At 40.3% G+C, this 26,980-nt stretch overlaps 1 protein-coding gene across 3 annotated transcripts in view; it reads left to right on the top strand.

Moving 5' to 3' along the window:
• Pgant7 (N-acetylgalactosaminyltransferase 7) overlaps positions 1-26,980 on the top strand; it is a 79,936-nt gene that overhangs the window by 43,348 nt on the left and 9,608 nt on the right. For all 3 annotated transcript variants that reach the window (XM_070083017.1, XM_070082960.1, XM_070083076.1), the window contains 6 exons: positions 9,360-9,536; positions 9,713-9,830; positions 13,638-13,840; positions 18,923-19,067; positions 21,847-21,945; positions 23,666-23,791. In XM_070083017.1, coding sequence (XP_069939118.1) covers positions 9,360-9,536; positions 9,713-9,830; positions 13,638-13,840; positions 18,923-19,067; positions 21,847-21,945; positions 23,666-23,791 — 868 coding nt within the window. The remainder of the gene's footprint in view (positions 1-9,359; positions 9,537-9,712; positions 9,831-13,637; positions 13,841-18,922; positions 19,068-21,846; positions 21,946-23,665; positions 23,792-26,980) is intronic.

Genomic DNA, 26,980 nt, shown 5'->3' with positions numbered 1-26,980 from the left:
TGTGATGTCACCGTGGTTATTTAATATATTTATAGATGGGGTTGTAGGAGAAGTAAATGCGAGGGTCTTGGCAAGAGGCGTGGAGTTAAAAGATAAAGAATCACACATAAAGTGGGAGTTGTCACAGTTGCTCTTTGCTGATGACACTGTGCTCTTGGGAGATTCTGAAGAGAAGTTGCAGAGGTTGGTGGATGAATTTGGTAGGGTATGCAAAAGAAGAAAATTAAAAGTGAATACAGGAGAGAGTAAGGTTATGAGGATAACAAAAAGATTAGGTGATGAAAGATTGGATATCAGATTGGAGGGAGAGAGTATGGAGAAGGTGAATGTATTCAGATATTTGGGAGTGGACGTGTCAGCAGATGGGTCTATGAAAGATGAGGTGAATGATAGAATTGATGAGGGGAAAAGGGTGAGCGGTGCACTTAGGAGTCTGTGGAGACAAAGAACTTTGTCCTTGGAAGCAAAAAGGGGAATGTATGAGAGTATAGTTTTACCAATGCTCTTATATGGGTGTGAAGCATGGGTGATGAATGTTGCAGCGAGGAGAAGGCTGGAGGCAGTGGAGATGTCACGTCTGAGGGCAATGTGTGGTGTGAATATAATGCAGAGAATTCGTAGTTTGGAAGTTAGGAGGAGGTGCGGGATTACCAAAACTGTTGTCCAGAGGGCTGAGGAAGGGTTGTTGAGGTGGTTCGGACATGTAGAGAGAATGGAGCAAAACAGAATGACTTCAAGAGTGTATCAGTCTGTAGTGGAAGGAAGGCAGGGTAGGGGTCAGCCTAGGAAAGGTTGGAGGGAGGGGGTAAAGGAGGTTTTGTGTGCGAGGGGCTTGGACTTCCAGCAGGCATGCGTGAGTGTGTTTGATAGGAGTGAATGGAGACAAATGGTTTTTAATACTTGATGTGCTGTTGGAGTGTGAGCAAAGTAACATTTATGAAGGGATTCAGGGAAACCGGCAGGCCAGACTTGAGTCCTGGAGATGGGAAGTACAGTGCCTGCACTCTGAATTTGGGGTGTTAATGTTGTAATTTAAAAACTGTAGTGTAAAGCACCCTTCTGGCAAGACAGTGATGGAGTGAATGGTGGTGAAAGTTTTTCTTTTTCGGGCCACCCTGCCTTGGTGGGAATCGGCCAGTGTGTTAATTAAAAAAAAAAAAAAATTTACCTACTACTACCTCCACAACATTTTTACCCACTTTAGCATTGAAGTCCCCAATCACAAGTACTCTCACACTTGGTTCAAAACTCTCTACACACTCAACAATTCCCAAAACCTCTCTCTCTCCTCTTCACTTCTCTCTTCTCCAGGTGCGTATACACTTACTATAACCCACTTTTCACATCCAACCTTTATTTTACTCTACATAATCCTTGAATTAATACATTTATACTCCCTCTTTTCCTGCCATAGCTTATCCTTCAACATTATTACTACTCCTTCTTTAGCTCTAACTCTGTTTGAAACCCCTGACCTAATCCCATTTATTTCTCTCCACTGAAACTCTCCCACCCCCTTCAGCTTTGTTTCACTTAAAGCCAGGACATCCAGCTTCTTCTCATTCATAGCATCCACAATCATCAATTTCTTATCATTCGCACAACATCCATGCACATTCTGACAAATCGCTATGACAATTTTCTTATTCTTCTTTTTAGTAATCTGTACAGGAAAAGGGGTTACTAGCCCATTGTTCCCGGCATTTTAGTTGACTTTTACAACACGCATGGCTTACGGAGGAAAGATTCTTATTCCACTTCCCCTGGCTATAAAAGGAAATGTAATAAGAACAAGAACTATTAAGGAAAAATCAAAGAAAACTCAGATGAGTGTGTATAAATAAACATGTACATGTATGTATAGTGTAACCTAAGTGCAAGTAGAATAGCAAGACATACCTGTAATCTTGCATATTTATGAGACATACAAAAGACACCAGCAATCCTACCATCATGTAAAACAATTACAGGCTCTCATTTTACATTTACTTGGCAGGACGGTAGTACCTCAATGGGTGGTTGCTGTCTACCAACCTACTACCTTAGTTATAGCCCTTAATTTATTTGCAAGCAGGGGACCTTTTGCTGGTTCAGGCAATGAATTCCATATCTTAGGGCGCTTTATGTGCATTGCATTTTTGAGTACAGCGAGACGGACATGAGGGATGTCGAAAAAGTTTTGTGTCTTGTGTTGTGCCTATGTGTTCTGTTGTAGCTATCAAAGAGAAGTTTGAGGGGTGGGTTTATATTGGAGTTGAATGTTTTATAAATCTAGTAGGCATAATAAAATGAGTGCATATTTTGTATATCGAGCAGGTTCAAACTCTTGCAGAGTGGAGGGGTGTGTTGTCTGGCACAGGAATTGGTGATCATCCACATAGCAGCCCCAGGGTAGTGTTCTAGGCCCACTCCTCTTTCTCATCTACATCAGTGATCTCCCCAATGCATCTCAACTCCTTAAACCAGTTCTATTCACTGGCAACACTGCTTATGTCTTCTCCCACCCAAACCCAGCTACACTTAGAGACACTGTAAACAATGAGCTGCAAAAAAATATCTCCTGGGATGATGGCCAACAAACTCACTCTCAATATAGACAAAACCTACTTCATGCTGTTTGTAAAAAGAACCTTAAATATCCAACTTAACAAGACACACTGAGGGTAAATTTCTAGGTCTTCACCTTGGCTATAATCTTAAATTTCATTCCCACATCCACCATATATCCAAGAAAATCTCCAAGTCAGTAGGCATCCTTTGCAAGATACGGTACTATGTACACCAGATGACACTCCTTACCCTATACCACTCTCGAGTATATCCCTACCTCACCTCTGGTGTTTGTGCCTGGGGTTCGACCATCGCTACCCACCTTAAACCTTTAATAACCCTACAAAAAGCTGCTGTGTGCATGATCACCAACTCCTGTGCCAGAGAGCACACCCCGCCACTTTTCAAAAGCTTGAAGCTACTAAATATAGAGACATACACTCACATTATTGTGCCTACTATGTGTATAGAACATTAAACTCCATTATAAACCCTCTGTTTAAACATCTCTTTGATAGCTACAACAGAACGCACAGCCACAATACGAGGTACAAAGCACTCTTCATCATCCCTCGTGTCAGTCTCACATTATGCAAGAATGCAATGCACATAAAGGGCCCGAAGATCTACAATTCGTTACCCGAACAGGTAAAAGATCCCCTGACTGCATACAAGTTTATTGCTATCCTTAAAAATCATCTCATCTCTCAATACTAAACAACACAACTTTTAATCAAATATTATATGACCTCTAGTCTATTAAAACATCTGCTAATTCATAAAATAGTACTGTTTGAATTATTATTTATAATATTGTTATTTGTTACGTGCAACTTCAAGATTACGTATTATTCTTATAAACCTTCACCTTTGACTACCTCGCATTAGTATTAAGATAAAATAAAGATTTATTAAAAAGATAACCACTCTTATCTTGTCTAGACTTAAGTAGTTTTAAAGTAGTATTAGGATTAGTTTGCCTGAAATGCTCTGGCATGATAGTGGCTTTCTTTGTGCTTAGCAAATCAAAATTGTAATTACACATTGTAACCTCTGCAAAGAAATTAAATATTTATCTTTATCTTTTGTTGGGTTATTAATGGTTTAACGTGATTGATCATGGTAGATCCCCAAGCACAAATACCATAGGTGAAGTAAGGGTAAATTGGAGAGTGGTATAGTATAAGCAGTGTTGTTTGGGGTACTTAGTACTGTATCTTGGAAAGGATGGCTACTGTTTTCGATGCCTTCTTGGCTATATGTTGGATGTGGGTCTGAAATTTAAGATAGTCAAGGTGTAGCCCTAAAAATTTGCCCTCAGTGTGTCTTGTGATGTGGCAACCATTGTTTAACCCTTTGACTGTCGAAGGGCCCAATCCTGAAGTTGCTCCTGGTGTCGCAAAATATTCGAAAAAAAAAAAATTATTTTTTCTTATGAAAATGTTAAGATTATTTTTCTGATTGTTTTAGTCCCCAAAAAAAATTTTTCCCATCAGTACTTACCGAGATATAGAGGCATGAAGTTTGCAGAAAATGAGCCGCGTATGGCAACAGCGGCGACTGCCGCTCACCCGGTAAACTTTGGTTTACTTGTATTTGAAGGTTTGTTGTTTTTTTCACTATTTTATTTTTTTACATAACTTATGTGGCCTGTGAGACCAAAGTAAGGTGCAATGTACATATATACACTCGTTGTATACAACACAATAAGCACACAAACATAATTATCAATATATTGTTTACAAAACTTGTTTACAAAAACAAACAATACAAAAATTTTTTTATTACTATTGTTCTATAATATATATACCAATATACAGTCACTGAACATACTCCTAGAAGTTCTGTAGCTTGTGGAACTCTGTGAAACATGGTGTCATACACAGTGGTGTTTTACACTCTTACACATAAAACATGGTGTCATACACAGTGGTGTTTTACACTCTCACACATAAAACATGGTGTCATACACAATGGTGTTTTACACTCCTCACACATAAAACATGGTGTCATACACAATGGTGTTTTACACTCCTCACACATAAAACATGGTGTCATACACAGTGGTATTTTACACTCTCACACATAAAACATGGTGTCATACACAATGGTGTTTTACACTCTCACACATAAAATCAGTGTGTGTGCATTTTTGTTGAAATGTTCGATTCCCGGCGGGTGGAAACATTTCGACACGTTTCCTTACACCTGTTGTCCTGTTCACCTAGCAGCAAATAGGTACCTGGGTGTTAGTCGACTGGTGTGGGTCGCATCCTGGGGGACAAGATTAAGGACCCCAATGGAAATAAGTTAGACGGTCCTCGATGACGCACTGACTTTCTTGGGTTATCCTGGGTGGCTAACCCTCCGGGGTTAAAAATCCGAACGAAATCTTATCTTATCTTATGTGCAAAGACAAAACACCTCGTCTGAGCAGTTTTCTTCAAAGTATTAGCAGGCAGTTGTGTTATGTAGCTATCCTAGGTAAATGGTCGTGTGTCATCCTTCCTTCCTAATTTCCTTCATTCCTTTCCTTCCTGGAGGCTACCTGGAGGGCATTCCACCTCTCTTCCTACATTCCTTCATCTGTCCTTCATTACTTTTTTCCTTCCTTTCATCTAGTCCTTCCTTCATTCCTGCCTTCCCTTCTTGCTTCTGGTTTCTATAATATATATACACATATATAGTCACTAGATACTTTCATAAAACTGCTATTATCACCCTTCAGCAAGCTTGTCTTGTGTGCGAGTGTGTGGCTTATAATTGTTTTGAGTCAGGAGTGGGCAGCTGTCAAAATGACATATTGTCTCATTAGTCACTGCCCCTACCGCCTGTCAAAACAATGGGGTCGGATGCTGCTTCCCCCTCCATTCTATCTAATTATCTTTCTCCCTCATTCTGTCTCTTTCAATCTGTCTCTCTTTCTCTCTCTCTGTCTATCTCTGTCTCACAGGTACACATAAATACAACTATACATAGTGTAAATTACCTAGGATAACCCAAAAAATCCAGACAAAGTGCTATACTCTGCTTGAAGATGTGAGTAAAGGTGATGATGACACAGTCTTGTGGCTCTCTCTGAGACAGAGCTAGACGGATAGACAGGGAGTTTGGCAGACAGACAAATAGACAGACAGACAAATGTTTGTTCTTCTTCTTCTTCCTCTTCTTCCTCCTCTTCTTCCTCCTCTTCCTCCTCCTCTTCCTCCTCCTCTTCTTCCTCCTCCTCCTCCTCCTCCTCCTCCTCTTCCTCCTCCTCTTCCTCCTCCTCCTCCTCTTCCTCCTCCTCCTCCTCCTCTTCCTCCTCCTCCTCCTCCTCTTCCTCCTCCTCCTCCTCCTCTTCCTCCTCCTCTTCCTCCTCCTCCTCTTCCTCCTCCTCCTCATCCTCCTTCTCTTCCTCCCTCCTCCTCCTCTTCCTCCTTCTCCTCCTCTTCCTTCTCCTCATCCTCCTTCTCTTCCTCCCTCCTCCTCCTCTTCCTCCTTCCTCCTCCTCTTCCTCCCTCCTCCTTCTCTTCCTCCCTCCTCCTCCTCCTCCTGGCTCTTGACAGATGGACAGCTGCCCCCCTCCCTCCACCCTCGTTTACGCTCATCAAAGGTCAGCTCTTATCAGATGTTATCTCCCCTTATCTTGTCACTGTCATGGGGTGAACTGTTTTCCATGCTTCAAGGGAACATATTATTACATATTATTATTATTATTATTAGGTATTATTATTATTAGGTCTTCTTCTTCTTCTTCTTCTTCTTCTTCTTCTTCTTCTTCTTCTTCTTCTTCTTCTTCTTCTTCTTCTTCTTCTCCTTCCACCTTCCTCCTCCTTCCCTCCCTTCCTTCCTCCCTCCTTCTCTTCTTCTTCTCCTCCTCCCTCCTTCCTTCCTCCCTCCCTCCTTCCTCCTCCTCCCTCCTTCTTCCTCCTCCCTCCTTCTTCCTCCTCCCTCCTTCTTCCTCCTCCCTCTTCTTCCTCCTCCTCCTTCTTCCTTCCTCCCTCCTTCCTTCCTCTTCCTCCTTCCTTCCTCCCTTCCTCCTTCCTTCCTCCTCCTCTTCTTCCTCCTCCTCTTCTCCTCCTCTTCTTCCTCCTCCTCTTCTTCCTCCTCCTCTTCTTCCTCCTCCTCTTCTTCCTCCTCCTCTTCTTCCTCCTCCTCTTCCTCCTCTTCCTCCTCCTCTTCCTCCTCCTCCTCCATTGCTTTTGGTCTCAAACTCCTCGAAATCATGAAATTGATCTTCATTGACACTTCCATCGTGTTAGAGCATCACTTGGGAAGAGAAGAGTCCCAGATTTGAAGGGAAGTCACATATTTCTTACCGCTAGACATGCTGAAAAAAGGACGACTGAAATGGTATTCCCACAATGCACCACTGGCTCCCCGATTTTTTTTATATGGTGCACACTGACCATGGAGACCCATTCTCTCACATGTGGGCCTACCAGCTTTCTCCTGCTTGATTTGAAGCCGCTAGAATTTATGCGTATAGATACGTCAAACACAGTATCTCCTATGAAGTACATATACGACCGCGACAGTCAAAGGGTTAATATGTTAAGTTGGGTATTTAAAACTCTGTTTCCAAACAGCATGAAGTAGGTTTTGTCTATTGAAAGTGAGTTTGTTGGTCGTCATCCACATAGATATTTTTAGTACAGTGGACCCCCGCATACCGTACGCATCACATAACGTTCAATCCGCATACCGCTCGCTTTTATCGCAAAAATTTTGCCTCGCATACCGCTCAAAAATCCGCTCACCGCTCTTCGTCCGAGACGCGTCCAATGTGCGCCCTTAGCCAGCCTCACATGTGCCGCAGGTGGCATTGTTTACCAGCCAGCCTCCGCGGTAACATCCAAGCATACAATCGGAACATTTCGTATTATTTCAGTGTTTTTGGTGATTTTATCTGCAAAATAAGTGACCATGGGCCCCAAGAAAGCTTCTAGTGCCAACCCTACAGCAATAAGGGTGAGAATTACTATAGAGATGAAGAAAAAGATCATTGATAAGTATGAAAGTGGAGTGCGTGTCTCCGAGCTGGCCAGGTTGTATAATAAACCCCAATCAACCATCGCTACTATTGGTGGTACAGCTGCTGCTGCTGCTGTACCACCGTCAGCTGCTGCTGCTGCTGCACTGTCAGCTGCTGCTGCTGCTGTACCACTGTCAGCTGCTGCTGTAGTACCGTCTGCTGCTGCTGTAGCATCGTCTGCTGCTGCTGTAGCACTGTCAGCTGCTGCTGCTGCTGTAGCACTGTCAGCTGCTGCTGCTGCTGCTGCACTGTCAGCTGCTGCTGCTGCTGTACCACCGTCAGCTGCTGCTGTAGTACCGTCTGCTGCTGCTGTAGCATCGTCTGCTGCTGCTGTAGCACTGTCAGCTGCTGCTGCTGCTGTAGCACTGTCAGCTGCTGCTGCTGCTGCTGCTGCTGCTGCTGTAGCACCGTTGTTGGTGTGGCTTATTGAGAATACCAAGAAACAATTAACCCCAGAGGATTTGCCACCCAGGATAACCCAGAAAAGTCAGTGTCATCGAAGACTGTCTAATTTATTTCCATTGGGGTCCTTAATCTTGTCTCCCAGGATGCAACCCACACCAGTCGACTAACACCCAGGTGAACAGGGAAAAATGCCTGGAACTAGTGCTCATATTGGTGAATTTAAAGCCAGCAAAGGTTGGTTTGAGAGATTTAAGAATCGTAGTGGCATACACAGTGTGATAAGGCCTGTTCTGGAAGAAAATGCCAAACAGGACCTACAGTACTCAGGAGGAAAAGGCACTCCCAGGACACAGTGTCTCATCAGTCATTGCTGCATCTTCAATAAAGGTAAGTGTCATTTATTCTTCATTTAGTAGAGTAGTACATGCACAATATATATTGTGCATGTACTACTCTACTATTGTGCATGTATCCTTCTCTTTGTGTGTAGGAAAATGTATATTTCATGTGGTAAAAATTTTTTTTTCATACTTTTGGGTGTCTTGCACGGATTAATTTGATTTCCATTATTTCTTATGGGGAAAATTGATTCGCATACCGATCATTTCGCATAACAATGAGCCCTCTTGCACGGATTAAAGTCGCTATGCGGGGGTCCACTGTAGTTCGTTGTTGACTGTATCACTAAGTATAGTCAGGTTAGGGTGGAAGAAGACATAACTTGTGTCATCTGCTAATAGAACTGATTTAAGGAGACAAAATGCGTTGGGGAGGTCCTTGATGTAAATGAGAAAGAGCAGAGGGCCAAGGACACTGCCCTGTGACACCCCAATGACTACAGGCTGAGTAGCCAAGGTCACACCATTTGTGGAGACATACTGGTGTCTATTGCTAAGATAAGATTTTAGGTATTCAAGGATATGTCCTCGGACCCTGTAATGTTCTAGTTAAAGGGGCAAGAGATTGTCGTCCACTGTATTGAATGCTTTCTGCAGGTCTATGAAGATCCACAGAGGGTATTCATTTTTTCCAGTGCTGCATATAGTAATTCGAACATTTGTATAATTGCATCATTCATACTTTGTTTTGGAGTGTAGTAGCATGTTGTGAAGTGTTGTAGATTGTAGTAGCAAATAACCCAAAACTAACCAAAGAGTGCATTTCAGTTCATGACGATTATGTATTTTTTTTTTGTTTAAGTATAACTGAATTGCCCTTTTTCTTTATCGTTGACTTCTGACTGAGGTCATACGGCTGGTAATAATCTAACAACATGAATTAGTATCACTGAGCTTATAATCATTACTATAAAAAACTATACAGTATGTTAAGAATGTTTTTTGCATTTGGTTTAAAAAAATATAGCAGTGCTAATTTTTTCCTTCAGGCATACTATGACAGTACCAGTCATTGATGGCATAGATCATAACACATTTGAGTATCGGCCTGTGTATGGCGCTGGCAGTAATTTTCGAGGAATTTTTGAATGGGGAATGTTATACAAGGAGACAGAACTACCGATGGAAATGGAACGCAACCGTATACATAAAAGTGAACCATACAAGTAAGAAAAAGCTTTTGATCAGAATTTAAAAAAAAAAAATGCAATATATGTACAGGTTTGGAATACTGTATATGTAATGTATATGTTCACATTATTTATAAATAATTATACACATACATAAAGTATACACAAAGTTTTGCACTCAAATATCCCTAAAAAATATTCCTCAATTTCAGATCTCCAACTCATGCTGGAGGCTTATTTGCTATCAACCGAGAATACTTCTTGAGTCTTGGCGCCTATGACCCGGGGCTTTTGGTTTGGGGAGGAGAAAATTTTGAATTATCTTTTAAGGTAATGCTTTCTATAAATTATACTGTAAAATATAAGAGAAGCTCAGTAAAGGAATTATTAAGGTTTTCCTGATGAAGACAGTCAAGTTGTCAGATTTGCTTTTAAAAATGTCTTTTAGCTAATGGAACAAAAGAGTGTTTAAAAGAACAAAAAGGCACAATACTGTGGAACATTACACATCTTTCTTTCAACGAACCAGCCATATCTCACCAAAGCAGGGTGGCTCATAAGGAAAAATAAAAGCTTCTTTTAAATTCAGCAATTTTTTTTTTCTAACAAGTCGGCCGTCTCCCACCGAGGCAGGGTGACCCAAAAAAGAAAAAAATCCCCAAAAAGAAAATACTTTCATCATCATTCAACACTTTCACCACACTCACACATAATCACTGTTTTTTGCAGAGGTGCTCAGAACACAACAGTTTAGAAGCATATACCTATAAAGATGCATAACATATCCCTCCAAACTGCCAATATCCCGAACCCTTCCTTTAGAGTGCAGGCATTGTACTTTCCATTTCCAGGACTCAAGTCCGGCTATATAAAAATAACCGGTTTCCCTGAATCCCTTCACTAAATATTACCCTGCTCACACTCCAACAGCTCGTCAGGTCCCAAATACCATTTGTCTCCATTCACTCTTATCTAACACGCTCGCGCATGCTTGCTGGAAGTCCAAGCCCCTCGCCCACAAAACCTCCTTTACCCCCTCCCTCCAACCTTTTGGAGGACGACCCCTACCCCGCCTTCCTTCTCCTACAGATTTATACGCTCTCCATGTCATTCTACTTTGATCCATTCTCTCAAAATGACCAAACCACCTCAACAAACCCTCTTCAGCCCTCTGACTAATACTTTTATTAACTCCACACCTTCTCCTAATTTCCACACTCCGAATTTTCTGCATAATATTTACACCACACATTGCCCTTTAGACAGGACATCTCCACTGCCTCCAACCGCCTCCTCGTTTCAGCATTTACAACCCAAGCTTCACACCCATATAAGAGTGTTGGTACTACTATACTTTCATACATTCCCTTCTTTGCCTCCATAGATAACATTTTTTGCCTCCACATATACCTCAATGCACCACTCACCTTTTTTCCCTCATCAATTCTATGATTAACCTCATCCTTCATAAATCCATCCGCTGACACGTCAACTCCCAAATATCTGAAAACATTCACTTCTTCCATACTCCTCCCCAATTTGATATCCAATTTTTCTTTATCTAAATCATTTGATACTCTCATCACCTTACTCTTTTCTATGTTCACTTTCAACTTTCTGCTTTTACACACACTCCCAAATTCGTCCACTAACTTTTGCAATTTTTCTTTAGAATCTCCCATAAGCACAGTATCATCAGCAAAAAGTAACTGTGTCACTTCCCATTTTGTATTTAATTCCCCATAATTTAATCCCACCCCTCTCCTGAACACCCTAGCATTTACTTCTTTTACAACCCCATCTATAAATATATTAACCATGGTGACATTAGACATCCCTGTCTGAGACCTACTTTTACCAGGAAATAATCTCCCTCTCTCCTACACACCCTAACCTGAGCCTCACTATCCTCATAAAAACTCTTTACAGCATTTAGTAACTTACCACCTATTCCATATACTTGCAACATCTGCCACATTGCTTCCATATCCACTCTGTCATATGCCTTTTCTTAATCCATAAATGCAATAAAAACTTCCCTACCTTTATCTAAATACTGCTCACATATATGCTTCAATGTAAACACTTGATCTACACATCCCCTACCAACTCTAAAACCTCCTTGCTCATCCGCAATTCTACATTCTGTCTTATCTCTAATTCTTTCAATAATAACCCTACTGTACACTTTACCTGGTATACTCAGTAAACTTATTCCCTTACAATTTTTACAGTCTCTTTTGTCCCCCTTCCCTTTATATAAAAGAACTGTACATGCTCTCTGCCAATCCTCTTTCATATGTTTATTAAACAAAAATACCAACCTCTTCAACACTATATACCCCCCCTCCTTGCTTTTAAAATTTCTGTCATAATCCCTTCAGTTCCAGCTGCTTTACCCCCTTTCATTCTACATAATGCCTCACGCACCTCCCTCACACTCGCATCCTGCTCTTCTTCACTCCTAAAAGATGGTAGTCCTCTCTGGCCAGTGCATGAAATTACCGCCTCCCATTCTTCATTAGCATTTAAAAGTTCCTCAAAATATTCCTGATATCTACCTAACACCTCCAGCTCCCCATCTACTAACTCTCCTACTTTGTTTTTAACTGACAAATCCATTCGTTCTCTAGGCTTCCTTAACTTATTAATCTCACTCCAAAATTTTTTCTTATTTTCAGCAAAATTTCTTGACACTGCATCTCCCACCCCATCATTTGCTCTCCTTTTGCACTCTTGCACCACTTTCTTCACCTTTCTTTTACTCTCCATATACTCTGCCCTTCTTATATCACTTCTGCTTTGTAATAACCTCTCATAAGCTACCTTTTTCTCATCACACATTCAATAGCCATAGTGGATTTTTATTTTCATATGGCATGTTGTTTATTTCCTCTTACCTCCATGGGGAAGTGGAACAGAATTCTTCCTCCGTAAGCCATGCGTGTTGTAAGAGGCGACTAAAATGCCAGGAGCAAGGGGCTAGTAACCCCTTCTCTTGTATATATTACTAAATGTAAAAGGAGAAACTTTTGTTTTTCCTTTTGGGCCACCCCGCCTCGGTGGGATACGGCCGGTGTGTTGAAAGAAAGATGTTGATTAAAAAGACTATACAGTGTATTTTGTGATCATTTGTGTTCTTCTTTGGACTCCATACTGACATGAATTTAGTATGTTGACACAAAAGACAATAAGATATAGGAAAAGACGAGTGAAGTTTATTGTGGCCTCAGTGCACGGCCACAGTATGTATTAGTACTCTTAATTATTGGCTTTGTGGGTTTATTTGTGCTATTACTCCATACTGCATTATTATAATTTTTAGTTATTAGGAATATGGTACCATTATGGAGTGATTTGCTTAGATTTGTCATGTTTATTATTTATTTTGCCTGTTTTTTTTATTCTAGTTTTCCAAATTCGTAACTGTTTTGTTAGGTTTTGTTATGTGTGTTACACATTAATATGCACATTTATATTCTCTACGTCAACATTTTGCAATTACCAATGGTTGATATATTGGCTGCCATCACTTGCAATAAACTACTATTTATTTTTATAACTCCACAAAACATATTTTCTACATATTGGTTTTTTCCACAAAGGTAGCATGACCCAAAGAAGGACACACACACACAGTCTCTGTAGTTTATTCAATAGCTATTTTGCCTGACATGTGTGGACATCATAATTCAAATGATCCTGCAACTGCAAAATCCCCACCAATCCTTTAGAGTGTAGGTGCTGTATTTTCCACTTCCAGAATGTGATTTCTGCTAGCCAAATCAGCCAGGTTGTGATGGATATATAGGCCTGTGAGCTGCTAACAGCAACAGCCTGGTTGACTAGGCAATTAACAATGAAGCCTGGCCTCAGGTTGGGCTTCAAAAGTAGAATAATTCTTGAAACTGGTTACAGGTATGTTGTCCAAAGATGTTCTTTCCAAGATATAAGAGATAATAAGGAGTATGGATGATTACTCCTTATTATCTCTTACATCTTGGAAAGATATAAGAGATAATAAGGAGTAATCATCTACCACATATGTACACAAAGGCATAAAATGCTGATTTTTTTTTCCAACTGAGGTTTTAACAAAATGGAATAGAATAAAACAGGGTAGTTTTCTTTTAACAGATATGGCAGTGTGGAGGTAGCATTGAGTGGGTGCCTTGCTCCCGAGTTGGACACGTTTATCGAGGTTTTATGCCATATAACTTTGGAAAGCTGGCAGAAAAGAAGAAAGGTCCACTTATTACTATCAACTATAAGAGAGTCATTGAGACTTGGTTTGATGACAAATATAAAGAGTATTTTTATACACGTGAACCTCTGGCAAGGTCAGTAATGTTACTTTAACATAGAAGGGCATGTTGATAAATTTACAATGTACTGTAAAAGTGTATGACAGAAAATGTTTGTACAATAATACAAGAAACAGCTATGTTTTCCTGGCTTTGGATACTTTGCTTGTATTTTAAGAAATAATACAGTAAATGGCCAAGTATCTAACTATTAATTCTTGGTGCTGGTGAGGGGCTCTTGATCCAAGGGATTGGATCTATCCTTTGGATCAAACCTGAGTGCCTTCCATTCTGTAAGTGCTGTTTGACCCCTATGGATTTAGTGCTTTACCCTAAATATAATAATGAAAAGCATAGCAGTTCAGTTTGTATTGAGATATCACTCACATGAGAAGTGAAGTGTGGACAGAGATGGGACCACATGCAGTAGGACATTGTATTGTAGAACATGAACATACACAACAATAAGCAATGTATCAATGATTTAAAATTTTTATATCAATATTCACAATATTTACAAAGCAGAAGTGTTATAAGAAGAGCAGAGTACATGGAGAGTAAAAGAAAGGTGAAGAGAGTGGTGAGAGAGTGTAAAAGGAGAGCAGATGATAGAGTGGGAGAGGCACTGTCAAGAAGTTTAGATGAAAATAAGAAAAAATTTTGGAGCGAGATAAACAAGTTAAGAAAGCCTAGGGAATGAATGGATTTGTCAGTTAAAAACAGAGTAGGGGATTAGTAGGTGGGGAGATGGAGGTATTGGGTAGATGGCGGGAATATTTTGAGGAACTTTTGAATGCCAACGAGGAAAGGGAGGCGATAATTTCATGCACTGGCCAGGGAGGTATACCAAGTTTTAGGAGTGAAGAAGAGCAGGATGTGAGTGTGGGGGAGGTGCATGAGGCATTACATAGAATGAAAGGGGGTAAAGCAGTTGGAACTGATGGGATCATGACAGAAATGTTAAAAGTGGGGGGGGGGGGATACAGTGTTGGAGTGGTTGGTACTTTTGTTTAATAAATGTATGAAAGAGGGGAAGGTACCTAGGGATTTGCAGAGAGCATGTATAATTCCTTTATATCAAGGGAAGGGGGACAAAAGAGATTGTAAAAATTATAGAGGAATAAATTTGGTTTAAAAAGACACGTAAGCAAACACTATGACATATTAGAAAACGTTTCGGTCCTGGAACCTTGATCACTTCTAATAAATATGTCATAGTGTTTGCTTACGTGTCTTTCTAGACCAACTTGTCGGTATCTATTACTAAGGTTTATACCAGGAATAAGTTTACATACTGAGTATACCAGGAAAAGTGTATGGTAGGGTTATTATTGAAAGAATTAGAGGTAAGACAGAATGCAGGATAGCGGATGAGCAAGGAGGCTTTAGAGTGGGTAGGGGATGTGTAGATCAAGTGTTTACATTGAAGCATATATGTGGACAGTATTTAGATAAAGGTAGGGAAGCTTTCATTGCATTTATGGATTTAGAAAAGGCATTTGATAGAGTGGATATTGGAGCAATGTGGCAGATGTTGCAAGTATATGGAATAGGTAGTAAGTTACTAAATGCTGTAAAGAGTTTTTATGAGGATAGTGAGGCTCAGGTTAGGGTGTGTAGAAGAGAGGGAGACTACTTCCTGGTAAAGGTGGGTCTTAGACAGGGATGTGTAATGTCACCATGGTTGTTTAATATATTTATAGATGGGGTTGTAAAGAAGTAAATGCTAGGGTGTTGGGGAGAGCAGTGGGATTAAATTATGGGGAATCTTGTACAAAATGGGAATTGACACAGTTACTTTTTGCTGATGATACTGTGTTTATGGGAGATTCTAAAGAAAAATTGCAAAGGTAGTGGATGAGTTTGGGAGTAAGTGTAAAGGTAGAAAGTTGAAAGTGAACATAGAAAAGAGTAATGTGATGAGGGTATCAAATGATTTAGATAAAGAAAACTTGGATATCAAATTGGAGAGGAGGAGTATGGAAGAAGTGAATGTATTCAGATATTTGGGAATTGACGTGTCAATGGATGGATGTATGAAGGATGAGGTTAACCATAGAATTGATGAAGGAAAAAAGGTGAGTGGTACATTAAGGTATATGTGGAGACAAAAAACATTATCTATGGAGGCAAAGAAGGGAATGTATGAAAGTATAGTGGTACCAACACTCTTATATGTGTGTGAAGATTGGGTTGTAAATGCTGCAGCGAGGAGGTTGGAGGCGGTGGAGATGTCTTGTCTCAATGTGTTGTGTAAATATTATGCAGAGAATTCGGAGTGTGGAAATTAGGAGGTGTGGAATTAATAAAAGTATTAGTCAGAGGGCTGAAGAGGGGCTGTTGAGGTAGTTTGGTCATTTAGAGAGAATGGATCAAAGTAGAATGACATGGAGAGCATATAAATCTGTAAGGGAAGGAAGGTGGGGTAGGGTTCGTCCTTGAAATGGTTGGAGGGAGGGGGTAAAGAAGGTTTTGTGGGCGAGGGGCTAGGACTTCCAGCAAGCATGCATGAGCGTGTTAGATAGGAGTGAATGGAGACGAGTGGTATTTGGGACCTGACGAGCTGTTGGAGTGTGAGCAGGGTAATAATTAGTGAAGGGATTCAGGAAAACCGGTTATTTTTATATAGCCGGACTTGAGTACTGGAAATGGGGAAGTACAATACCTGCACTTTAAAGGAGGGGTTTGGGATAGTGACAGTTTGGAGGGATATGTTGTGTGTCTTTATACATACGTATATGCTTCTAAACTGTTATGTTCTGGGCTCCTTTGCAAAAACAGTGATTATGTATGAGTGAGGTGAAAGTGTTGAATGATGATAGTATTTTCTTTTTGGGGATTTTTACTTTTTGGGTCGCCTTGTCTCGGTGGTAGACGGCCAACTTGTTAAAAAAAAAAATTAATTATTATTTTTATTATTTTTAGCACACCAGTCATCTCCCACTGAGACGGGGTGGCCCAAAAAAGAAGAAACGAAAGTTTTTCTACTTTTTACATCTAGCAATTAGTACAGGAGAAGGGATTGGAAGCCCCTTACTCCTAGCATTTTAGTCATCTTTTACAACACATGGCTGATAGAGAAAGGATTCTTCTCCACTTCCTCATGGAGAATTATTATTATTATTATTATTATTATTATTGTTTATTATTTGTAGGACTTCAAATATACACAGTTTTGTTTGGACTTAGGACTGATACACACTTGACCACCAACATGTGGATGCCCATCTGTGACTTCTTGTGCATACTGTGCCAGTTCTGGCTATTTTGCTAGTATACCTTCCATTTTATCAGTTGAGTGTAAGAAACTGCTCATTCAACTATTATAGCTACACTATACAGCACCCAGTAGTTTGTAAATTTGGCTAATTTTACACACAATTAATTCCAGTTTATGAACAAAATTGAAAATAAATACCGAAGGCATTCCAGCCACTAAAGCAACATTTCTTCTGTTCACTATACACATTCCTAGACCTCTCCTATATAACACTTGCCTTTCATTTTGAATAGATCACACAAAAAAAATCAATGTTTTGTCTTATTTCTTAGTTAATAAAATATAACCATGAATGATTGGTCATGGTTTAGGGTGTCCCAATAATTGAAGCTAATCAAGTAAACACCCATAAAAGAGGATGGGGAGGGGGGGGGGGTTGTAATTGCAGGGCACCTACACTTCTTCAGGAAATTTGCCAAAAATCAAATATTTCCTCCACTTTGAGGCCTATTTCAAGCCACTTCCATTCTGAAACTGATCAAAATGATCTCCATTTCACTAGTACAGGTATGTCTTCCATTCTGTCAGTTGATACCAAGAAACAAACAATAAATCCACAAAAATCACTATTAAACATGCATCAGAGCTGCTATTTTAAATCAGAACACAAAATGAGAGGTTAGTTAGTCCCATCATACACACACTGTGTGGAGTACGATTGCTTTATACCATGCATCTGCACTACACAAATCCATTCCTTTATGTCTAGGCCTAACTTTCCCAATCACAGCCTAATGAAGGGTGCTGTTATTAACTGTAGATTTACAGGAGGGACAGTGAAAGGGTTAATCTGGCCCTGACTGTATCATTATTTAAGAATAAACAAATAGACATTTATTTTTAATCGATTGTAATGTTTCCATAAATTATATTTAAACTCATAATTTGTAAAGTAAAAGGACACAAGTGCAACTAATGTGACATTTTATTGTGGCAACGTTTCACTCTCCAGGAGCTTTGTAAAGGCGTTACAAACAGTACATGGACACAGAGGGTATATATAGGCTCAGAGTGAGGTGCAATACTAGTGGTAGTAGCAGTAGTAGTGACATAAGTTGTAGTAGTAGTAGTAATACAATAGGTAGAGCAGTTAACTCGTACATGACTAAGAGGATATAAAAGCTATTACTTGGGTAACATAAAAATAGGTTAGACAAATATAGACTGAATAGAGAAGGCCTGTTTCAGTGTTCACTCTCTGTAATGTGCTCTGTGTAGTATTAACAGGAGAGACTATGTGATGGCAGGGTTTACTGTTTTCAGGAGGATTCTTGCTAAGGCTTCAGAGATGGTGAAGCTGCCTTTGTTTTGCTTAATTGTATTCAAAACAGTGATTAGTGCTGACTCGAGGCACTTGCGTCTGCAGAAATTAGTTTCTTTGATCACTAATTGGGCGTCCCTGAATTTCATGAGATGATTGGAGGAATTTCGGTGTTGTACACTGCTATTACAGAGAGTGAACACTGAAACAGGCCTTCTCTATTCAGTCTGTATTTGTCTAACCTATTTTTATGTTACCCAAGTAATAGCTTTTATATTCTTTTACTCATGTACGAGTTAATTGCTCTACCCTGTTGTATTACTACTACTACTACAACTTATGTCACTACTACTACTACCACTAGTATTGCACCTCACTCTGAGCTTATATATACCCTCTGTGTCCATGTACTGTTTGTAACGGCTTGATAAAGCTCCTGGAGAGCGAAACGTTGCCACAATAAAATGTCACATTAGTTGCACTTGTGTCCTTTTACTTTACATATTGTTGGTAATTCTACCAACATTATTACAAACTCATAATTGTTTGAGGGGATAAGAATATTTCTTTCTTTTAGATACCTTGACATGGGTGACATCACTGAACAAGTGAAGCTCAAGAAAAGGTTGGAGTGCAAAAACTTTGAGTGGTTTATGAAAAATGTGGCTTATGATATGCTTCGTAAATATCCAGAGCTTCCTCCTAATATCCACTGGGGAGAGGTTAGTGAGTCACACTTCTCTTTATCTTGGCAGTTTTGTCTCAAGTTTGTTTTCCATGTACAGTATCATTTTTTTAAGTCGGAACTGTATGTTATTCTAGTACTCAAGTTATTGTCCAATAAGGGTGATGAGTGAGGCAATGATAACTGTGAATAATGAGTAGATAAGTTCGTGATGTGATATGTATGTATGTATGTTGTTCTTCTTTCAACGTACCAGCCGCATCCCACTGAGGTAGGGTGGCCCATGAGGAAAAATGAAAGTTTCTCCTTTTAAATTTAGTAATATATACAGGAGAAGGGGTTACTAGCCCCTTGCTCTCGGCATTTTAGTCGCCACTTACACCACGCATGGCTTACGGTGGAAGAATTCTGTTCCACTTCCTCATGGAGATAAGAGGAAATAAACAAGAACAAGAACTAGAAAGAAAATAGAAGAAAACCCAGAGGGATGTGTAATGTGTTGTGTGACCTAAGTGTAAGTAGAAGTAGCAAGACATGCCTGAAATCTTGCATGTTTATGAGACAAAAAAAAAGACACCAGCAATCCTACCATCATGTAAAACAATTACAGGTTTCCGTTTTACACTCGCTTGGCAGGACAGTAGTACCTCCCTGGGCGGTTGTTGTTTACCAACCTACTACCTAGGATGTATGTATGTCTTCTGTTTTTTCAACACACTGGCCGTATCCCACCGAGGCGGGGTGGCCCAAAAGGAAAAACAAAAGTTTCTCCTTTTACATTTAGTAATATATACAGGAGAAGAGGTTACTAGCCCCTTGCTCCCGGCATTTTAGTCGCCTCTTACAACACGCATGGCTTATGGAGGAAGAATTCTGTTCCACTTCCCCATGGAGATAAGAGGAAATAAACAAGAATAAGAATTAGAAAGAAAATAGAAGAAAATCCAGAGGGGTGTGTATACATGTGCTTGTACATGTATGTGTAGTGTGACCTAAGTGTAAGTAGAAGTAGCAAGATGTACCTGAAATCTTGCATGTTCATGAGACAGAAAAAAGGACACCAGCAATCCTACCATCATGTAAAACAATTACAGGCTTTCATTTTACACTCACTTGGCAGGACGGTAGTACTTCCCTGGGCAGTTCCTGTCTACCAACCTACTACCTAGGATGTATGTATGTATGTACATATAAATCTGGGGTAGAACATAATTGGGGTAGGGGATAAAAGAAACTGATTTGTTTGGGCTTGAGCATGCATCAGGCTTGTGTAAGTGTGTTTGATAAGAGTGAATGGAGATGAATGGTTTTTAATAAACGTGCTGCTTGAGTGTGATCAAAGTAACTTTTATGAAGGGATTCAGGGACATCATTTAGCCAGACTTGATTCCTGGAGGTGGAAAGGGCAGTGTCTGCACTTTGAAAGAGGGTTGGGGATGCTGCAATTGGAAGATAATCTTAATTATGTCAGCAAACTTTTGGCAAGACAGTAGTTGAATGAAAGATGGTGAACATATTTTCTTCTTTGGGTCACCCTGCCTTAGTGAGAGACAGCCATTGAGGTAAAAAAAAAAATACATCTGCCAGGAATTTTTTTCAGAGTTACATATTAATGTGTGATGTCACCGTGGTTGTTTAATATATTTATAGATGGGGTTGTAAGAGAAGTAAATGCGAGGGTCTTGGCAAGAGGCGTGGAGTTAAAAGATAAAGAATCATACATAAAGTGGGAGTTGTCACAGTTGCTCTTTGCTGATGACACTGTGCTCTTGGGAGATTCTGAAGAGAAGTTGCAGAGATTGGTGGATGAATTTGGTAGGGTGTGCAAAAGAAGAAAATTAAAAGTGAATACAGGAAAGAGTAAGGTTATGAGGATAACAAAAAGATTAGGTGATGAAAGATTGGATATCAGATTGGAGGGAGAGAGTATGGAGGAGGTGAATGTATTCAGATATTTGGGAGTGAACGTGTCAGCGGATGGGTCTATGAAAGATGAGGTGAATCATAGAATTGATGAGGGGAAAAGGGTGAGTGGTGCACTTAGGAATCTGTGGAGACAAAGAACTTTGTCCTTGGAGGCAAAGAGGGGAATGTATGAGAGTATAGTTTTACCAACGCTCTTATATGGGTGTGAAGCATGGGTGATGAATGTTGCAGCGAGGAGAAGACTGGAGGCAGTGGAGATGTCATGTCTGAGGGCAATGTGTGGTGTGAATATAATGCAGAGAATTCGTAGTTTGGAAGTTAGGAGGAGGTGCGGGATTACCAAAACTGTTGTCCAGAGGGCTGAGGAAGGGTTGTTGAGGTGGTTCGGACATGTAGAGAGAATGTAGCGAAACAGAGTGACTTCAAGAGTGTATCAGTCTGCAGTGGAAGGAAGGCGGGGTAGGGGTCGGCCTAGGAAGGGTTGGAGGGAGGGGGTAAAGGAGGTTTTGTGTGCGAGGGACTTGGACTTCCTGCAGGCATGCGTGAGCGTGTTTGATAGGAGTGAATGGAGACAAATGGTTTTTAATACTTGACGTGCTGTTGGAGTGTGAACAAAGTAACATTTATGAAGGGGTTCAGGGGAACCGGCAGGCCGGACTTGAGTCCTGGAGATGGGAAGTACAGTGCCTGTACTCTGAAGGAGGGGTGTTAATGTTGCAGTTTAAAAACTGTAGTGTAAAGCACCCTTCTGGCAAGACAGTGATGGAGTGAATGATGGTGAAAGTTTTTCTTTTTCGGGCCACCCTGCCTTGGTGGGAATTGGCCAGTGTAATAATAAAATAAAAATAAAATAAATATTAATTATTACTATTACATTCTTCTATTCACAGCTGCGTAATGCTGCCAGCTCCCAGTGTCTGGATACTATGGGCCATGCTGCCCCAAGTCTCATGGGAGTCTCACATTGTCATGGTTTTGGCAATAATCAAGTAAGTTGCATATTATGTTTCCTTGCATAGTTTTTGACCATTTAAAGGCTATAAAGTAAGTGGGTAATGTTAAAATTACACTTAAATTTGTAACTTAGAGACAGTACTTGAAACACTTGTCAAAGAATTCTACCTTGCTCTGGCTAGCATCTTCAACCTACCAAATAAGACAATAAGGCTGAAAGTATAAGGTCTTTGTGATTAGTGCCAAAAAATAAAAATAAGAAAGTGCTATGAACAGGAATTTCTCTGTGGGAAACTTGTATTATTTTCTTGATCATGTGTTCATGTGTAATGTCACCATGGTTGTTTAATATATTTATAGATGGGGTTGTAAAAGAAGTAAATGCTAGGGTGTTCGGGAGAGGGGTGGGATTAAATTTTGGGGAATCAAATTCAAAATGGGAATTGACACAGTTACTTTTTGCTGATGATACTGTGCTTATGGGAGATTCTAAAGAAAAATTGCAAAGGTTTGTGGATGAGTTTGAGAATGTGTGTAAAGGTAGAAAGTTGAAAGTGAACATAGAAAAGAGTAAGGTGATGAGAGTTTCAAATGATTTAGATAAAGAAAAATTGGATATCAAATTGGGGAGGTGGAGTATGGAAGAAGTGAATGTTTTCAGATACTTGGGAGTTGACGTGTCGGCGGATGGATTTATGAAGGATGAGGTTAATCATAGAATTGATGAGGGAAAAAAGGTGAGTGGTGCGTTGAGGTATATGTGGAGTCAAAAAACGTTATCTATGGAGGCAAAGAAGGGAATGTATGAAAGTATAGTAGTACCAACACTCTTATATGGATGTGAAGCTTGGGTGGTAAATGCAGCAGCGAGGAGACGGTTGGAGGCAGTGGAGATGTCCTGTCTAAGGGCAATGTGTGGTGTAAATATTATGCAGAAAATTCAGAGTGTGGAAATTAGGAGAAGGTGTGGAGTTAATAAAAGCATTAGTCAGAGGGCAGAAGAGGGGTTGTTGAGGTGGTTTGGTCATTTAGAGAGAATGGATCAAAGTAGAATGACATGGAAAGCATATAAATCTATAGGGGAAGGAAGGAGGGGTAGGGGTCGTCCTCGAAAGGGTTGGAAAGAGGGGGTAAAGGAGGTTTTGTGGGCGAGGGGCTTGGACTTCCAGCAAGCGTGTTAGATAGGAGTGAATGGAGACGAATGATACTTGGGACCTGACGATCTGTTGGAGTGTGAGCAGGGTAATATTTAGTGAAGGGATTCAGGGAAACCGGTTATTTTCATATAGTCGGACTTGAGTCCTGGAAATGGGAAGTACAATGCCTGCACTTTAAAGGAGGGGTTTGGGATATTGGCAGTTTGGAGGGATATGTTGTGTATCTTTATACGTATATGCTTTTAAACTGTTGTATTCTGAGCACCTCTGCAAAAGCAATGATAATGTGTGAGTGTGGTGAAAGTGTTGAATGATGATGAAAGTATTTTCTTTTTGGGGATTTTCTTTCTTTTTTGGGTCACCCTGCCTCGGTGGGAGACGGCCGACTTGTTGAAAAAAAAAAAAATAAATTAGAATTTCCTTAAGAAAATATTGCTTTCAAACTGTTCATGTTCATTAAACATTAAATGGGTTTTTGAAAAGATAATGCATTTCTTAAGCTATAATGTCTTCCTCTGAAGTCAGTAAGAAGTGTATTTCTGTTGTACATTGCTTTTACTGGCTCTTATGTTTATTTTTATAATTTGTACATTGACAGCTAATACGGCTAAATGCGGAGGGTCAATTGAGTGTGGGTGAACGTTGTATTGATGCTGATGGCCAGGGCATAAAGCTGATTTTTTGTCGCTTGGGTACAGTTGATGGTCCCTGGCAGTATGATGAGGTAAGTTTCACTCATTCTCAAGATTTGGATTCTCTGTGTACTTACGGTTTTCTATATAATGAGGTAGGTATATTCTGTATGAATAATAAACCATGTGCTCTTCTGTCCTGTTGTGCATCCACTTGCCATCCTCATCCTCCTCCTCCACCTCCATATACATACTATATATCAAGGTGATCATGCTCAACATTTTATTTTGCTGTAATTATCCAGCAAGAGTTCATGATAATATAGAAAGGTATTTTTAATATATTTCTGTTGACATTAGATTTCCAAAATTGTGGGGAGACCAAGGGGTATAATTTATAGGGCTGAAGAGTTGTTGAGGGGGTTTGGTCATATAGAAAGTATAGAGACGGATGTATATGTACAGTGGAACCCCGAGTTTCAGCCACCTTGAGTATCGGCTGCTTCAAGTTTCGACTGCTTTTTTCAGCTAAATTTTGTCCCGAGTTTTGGCCTGTGCTCTGTGTTTTGGCTGGCATACCAGACCTGTTTGCCTGCCTGCATGTCTGCCTGCACAAGCGTCATGAGCCAGTCTAGCTTTGTTTATCCTTGAATGAACATTACCCTGAGCGCTCATCCAAACATTTCACAGTAAATTCATTGTGTTTAATGCTTGTTTATTGATTGTGACTGTGAAATAAGCCACCATTGGCCCAGAGAAACTTCATAGTGGCAGCTCTTTGGTAAAGAAAGTGTGAAACATGATAGAATCGAAGAAAGAAATTGTAGCGAAGTACCAAAGTGGAGGAGGAAGAGAGAGGGGAGAATGTGCCTTCTTCAGTGATTCTACGATATGTATGATACTAAAGCAGCATGAGTCTTAACTCCTCCATTGTTGTTTGAGGCATATAGGGCGACTGAACCACCACCGCCTGTGCTGCCGCTTATGCTTATGCTCTCAGTGGCCCCTATACACCCAACAACAGCACAACACAACACCAGTCATGACATGTCATTACATACCCCAACAAGAGTCTTCAATAAATGTAAAACTGATTTGAATGTTCATTTATCCATTAAAATTAGTGCTTTATATTTATTTCTCATTGTTTTCTGTTATGTAAAACTAAAGTATTTATTCTTTAAAAAAATTAATTTTTTTGTGAATATTTTTGGGTGGAACAGATTAATTGGTTTTACATTATTTCTTATGGGAGATATTGCTTAGACTTTAGGCTGTTTTGACTTTAGTCCTAGCTCTTGGAATAGATTATGGCTGAAACTCGGGGTTGCACTATATATATATCTTCTTCTTTCAACAAACCGGCCGTATCAGTGGTCAGTCGTCATGTGAGGTCACAGACCCTGAGCTGCTTTGGGGATTAGCGTGGACGGTTACAAAGCATGGCTTGCTTCTGCAGTGTTTTAAAAATTGATGTTGGAGAGTTGAAGGAGGAGGTCTTGCTTCTCCAGGAGGAGATTAGGAGGCTGAAGGTCCACCTCAAGGGGTCTGGGAGAGAGTGTGAGGTGGCTGGAGTTGTGGGGAATGAGGCTTCTAGCAGTGAGGTGCAGTCTGTCTCTCGCTGTGAGGAGGCTGTAGTTGGGGAGGTAGCAACGGCTACCAGCAGTGAGGTGCAGCCCAGCACCTGCTACAAGTGGCGAGTGGTTCACAGTAATGGGAGGCACATCAGAGTAAGGAAAGTTAAGAGTGAAGATCTGAAGGTAGGAAATCGCTTCTCTGTTCTTCAGGATGAATGTACTTCAGTGGCCAGTGAAGGTAAGGGTATTACTGCCCCTGCTAATGGAGGTAAGCGCATTCTTGTGGTTGGTGACTCTCAGGTAAGATATATTGACCGTGCTTTTTGTAATAGGAATAAGAAGATGAGAGATAGAGTGTGCTTCCCTGGAGCTGGTGTTGGGGACATTGTCAACAGGCTGGATAATATCATGTCAGGTAATGGGAACAAGCCCATTATCTGTCTCAGTGCTGGTGGAAATGATATTGGGAAGGGTAGGAGAGAAGAGCTGCTAGATAAGTACAGGTCAGCTATAGATTTCATTAAGTCTAAGGGAGGGATCCCAATCATATGTAGCATCTTGCCTAGAAGGGGAGTAGGAAATGAATGGTTGTCTAGGGCAATTGGTGTAAATTGCTGGCTAGACAGATACTGTAAGGAACTTGCAATCCCATTCATTGACAACTGGAACAGCTTTTATGGCAAACATGATATGTATGCAAGGGATGGGGTACATCTCTCTGGGGCTGGGGTGGTAGCACTTGCAGACTCGATTGAGAAGGCCATTGGTGAAATGCCTATGATTTTAAACTGGTGGAAGATAGAGGTATGGGTGCGTGTGGGAAACAAGCAGGTTGCAACACTAGGATTGGAAACAGTAAATGTATAAAAGGCATTCAGCATGAAGTTATAAATAAAAACAATAGATCAGGTCAGCAAACAAAGGGGGACAGCAGAGGGCAGCGAGGGACTAGCTCCCTTAAGGTTTACTATACTAATAGCAGGAGTGTAAGAAATAAGATAGATGAGCTAAGATTAATTGCAAGTGCAGGAAACATAGATATTATTGCTATAACAGAGACCTGGCTCAATCTGAAAGATAGAGAAATGCCCTCTGAATGTCACATACAAGGCTATAAATTATTCCACACTGACAGGGTCAACAGGAAAGGTGGTGGAGTAGCGATGTATGTCAGAGACAATTTAAATTGTTGTGTTAGACAAGATATTAAATTAGAAGCGTCAGCCACTGAATCTGTTTGGTTACAGCTTCTCGAGGGCCGAGAAAAACTAATTTTGGGTGTGATTTACAGGGCCCCAAATCTTGATAGGGAGTGCAGTAAACTTCTATGGGACGAAATTCGTAAGGCATCTACATACGAAAATGTTGTGCTAATGGGAGATTTCAACTATAGACAGATTGACTGGAGCAATTTGACAGGAAATTTAGAGTCAGGTGACTTTCTTGATACGATCCAGGATTGTTTTTTAAAACAGTTTGTGACAGAGCCAACTAGGGGAAATAACCTCCTTGACTTGGTTCTTGCCAGTAGGGAAACACTAATTAATAATCTTGAGGTTAATGATGAGCTTGGGGAAAGTGATCACAAATCACTCAGTTTTAATATATCATGGAATTCCCCTAATAATGGCAATCAAGTCTCTGTCCCTGACTTCCGCTTGGCTGATTTCATAGGACTGAAAAATTACTTAGGTGGGCTGAACT

This window comes from Cherax quadricarinatus, chromosome 1, assembly GCF_038502225.1.
Source record: "Cherax quadricarinatus isolate ZL_2023a chromosome 1, ASM3850222v1, whole genome shotgun sequence".
NCBI classification, from domain to species: domain Eukaryota; kingdom Metazoa; phylum Arthropoda; class Malacostraca; order Decapoda; family Parastacidae; genus Cherax; species Cherax quadricarinatus.
This window is presented reverse-complemented; position numbering and strand designations above follow the sequence as displayed.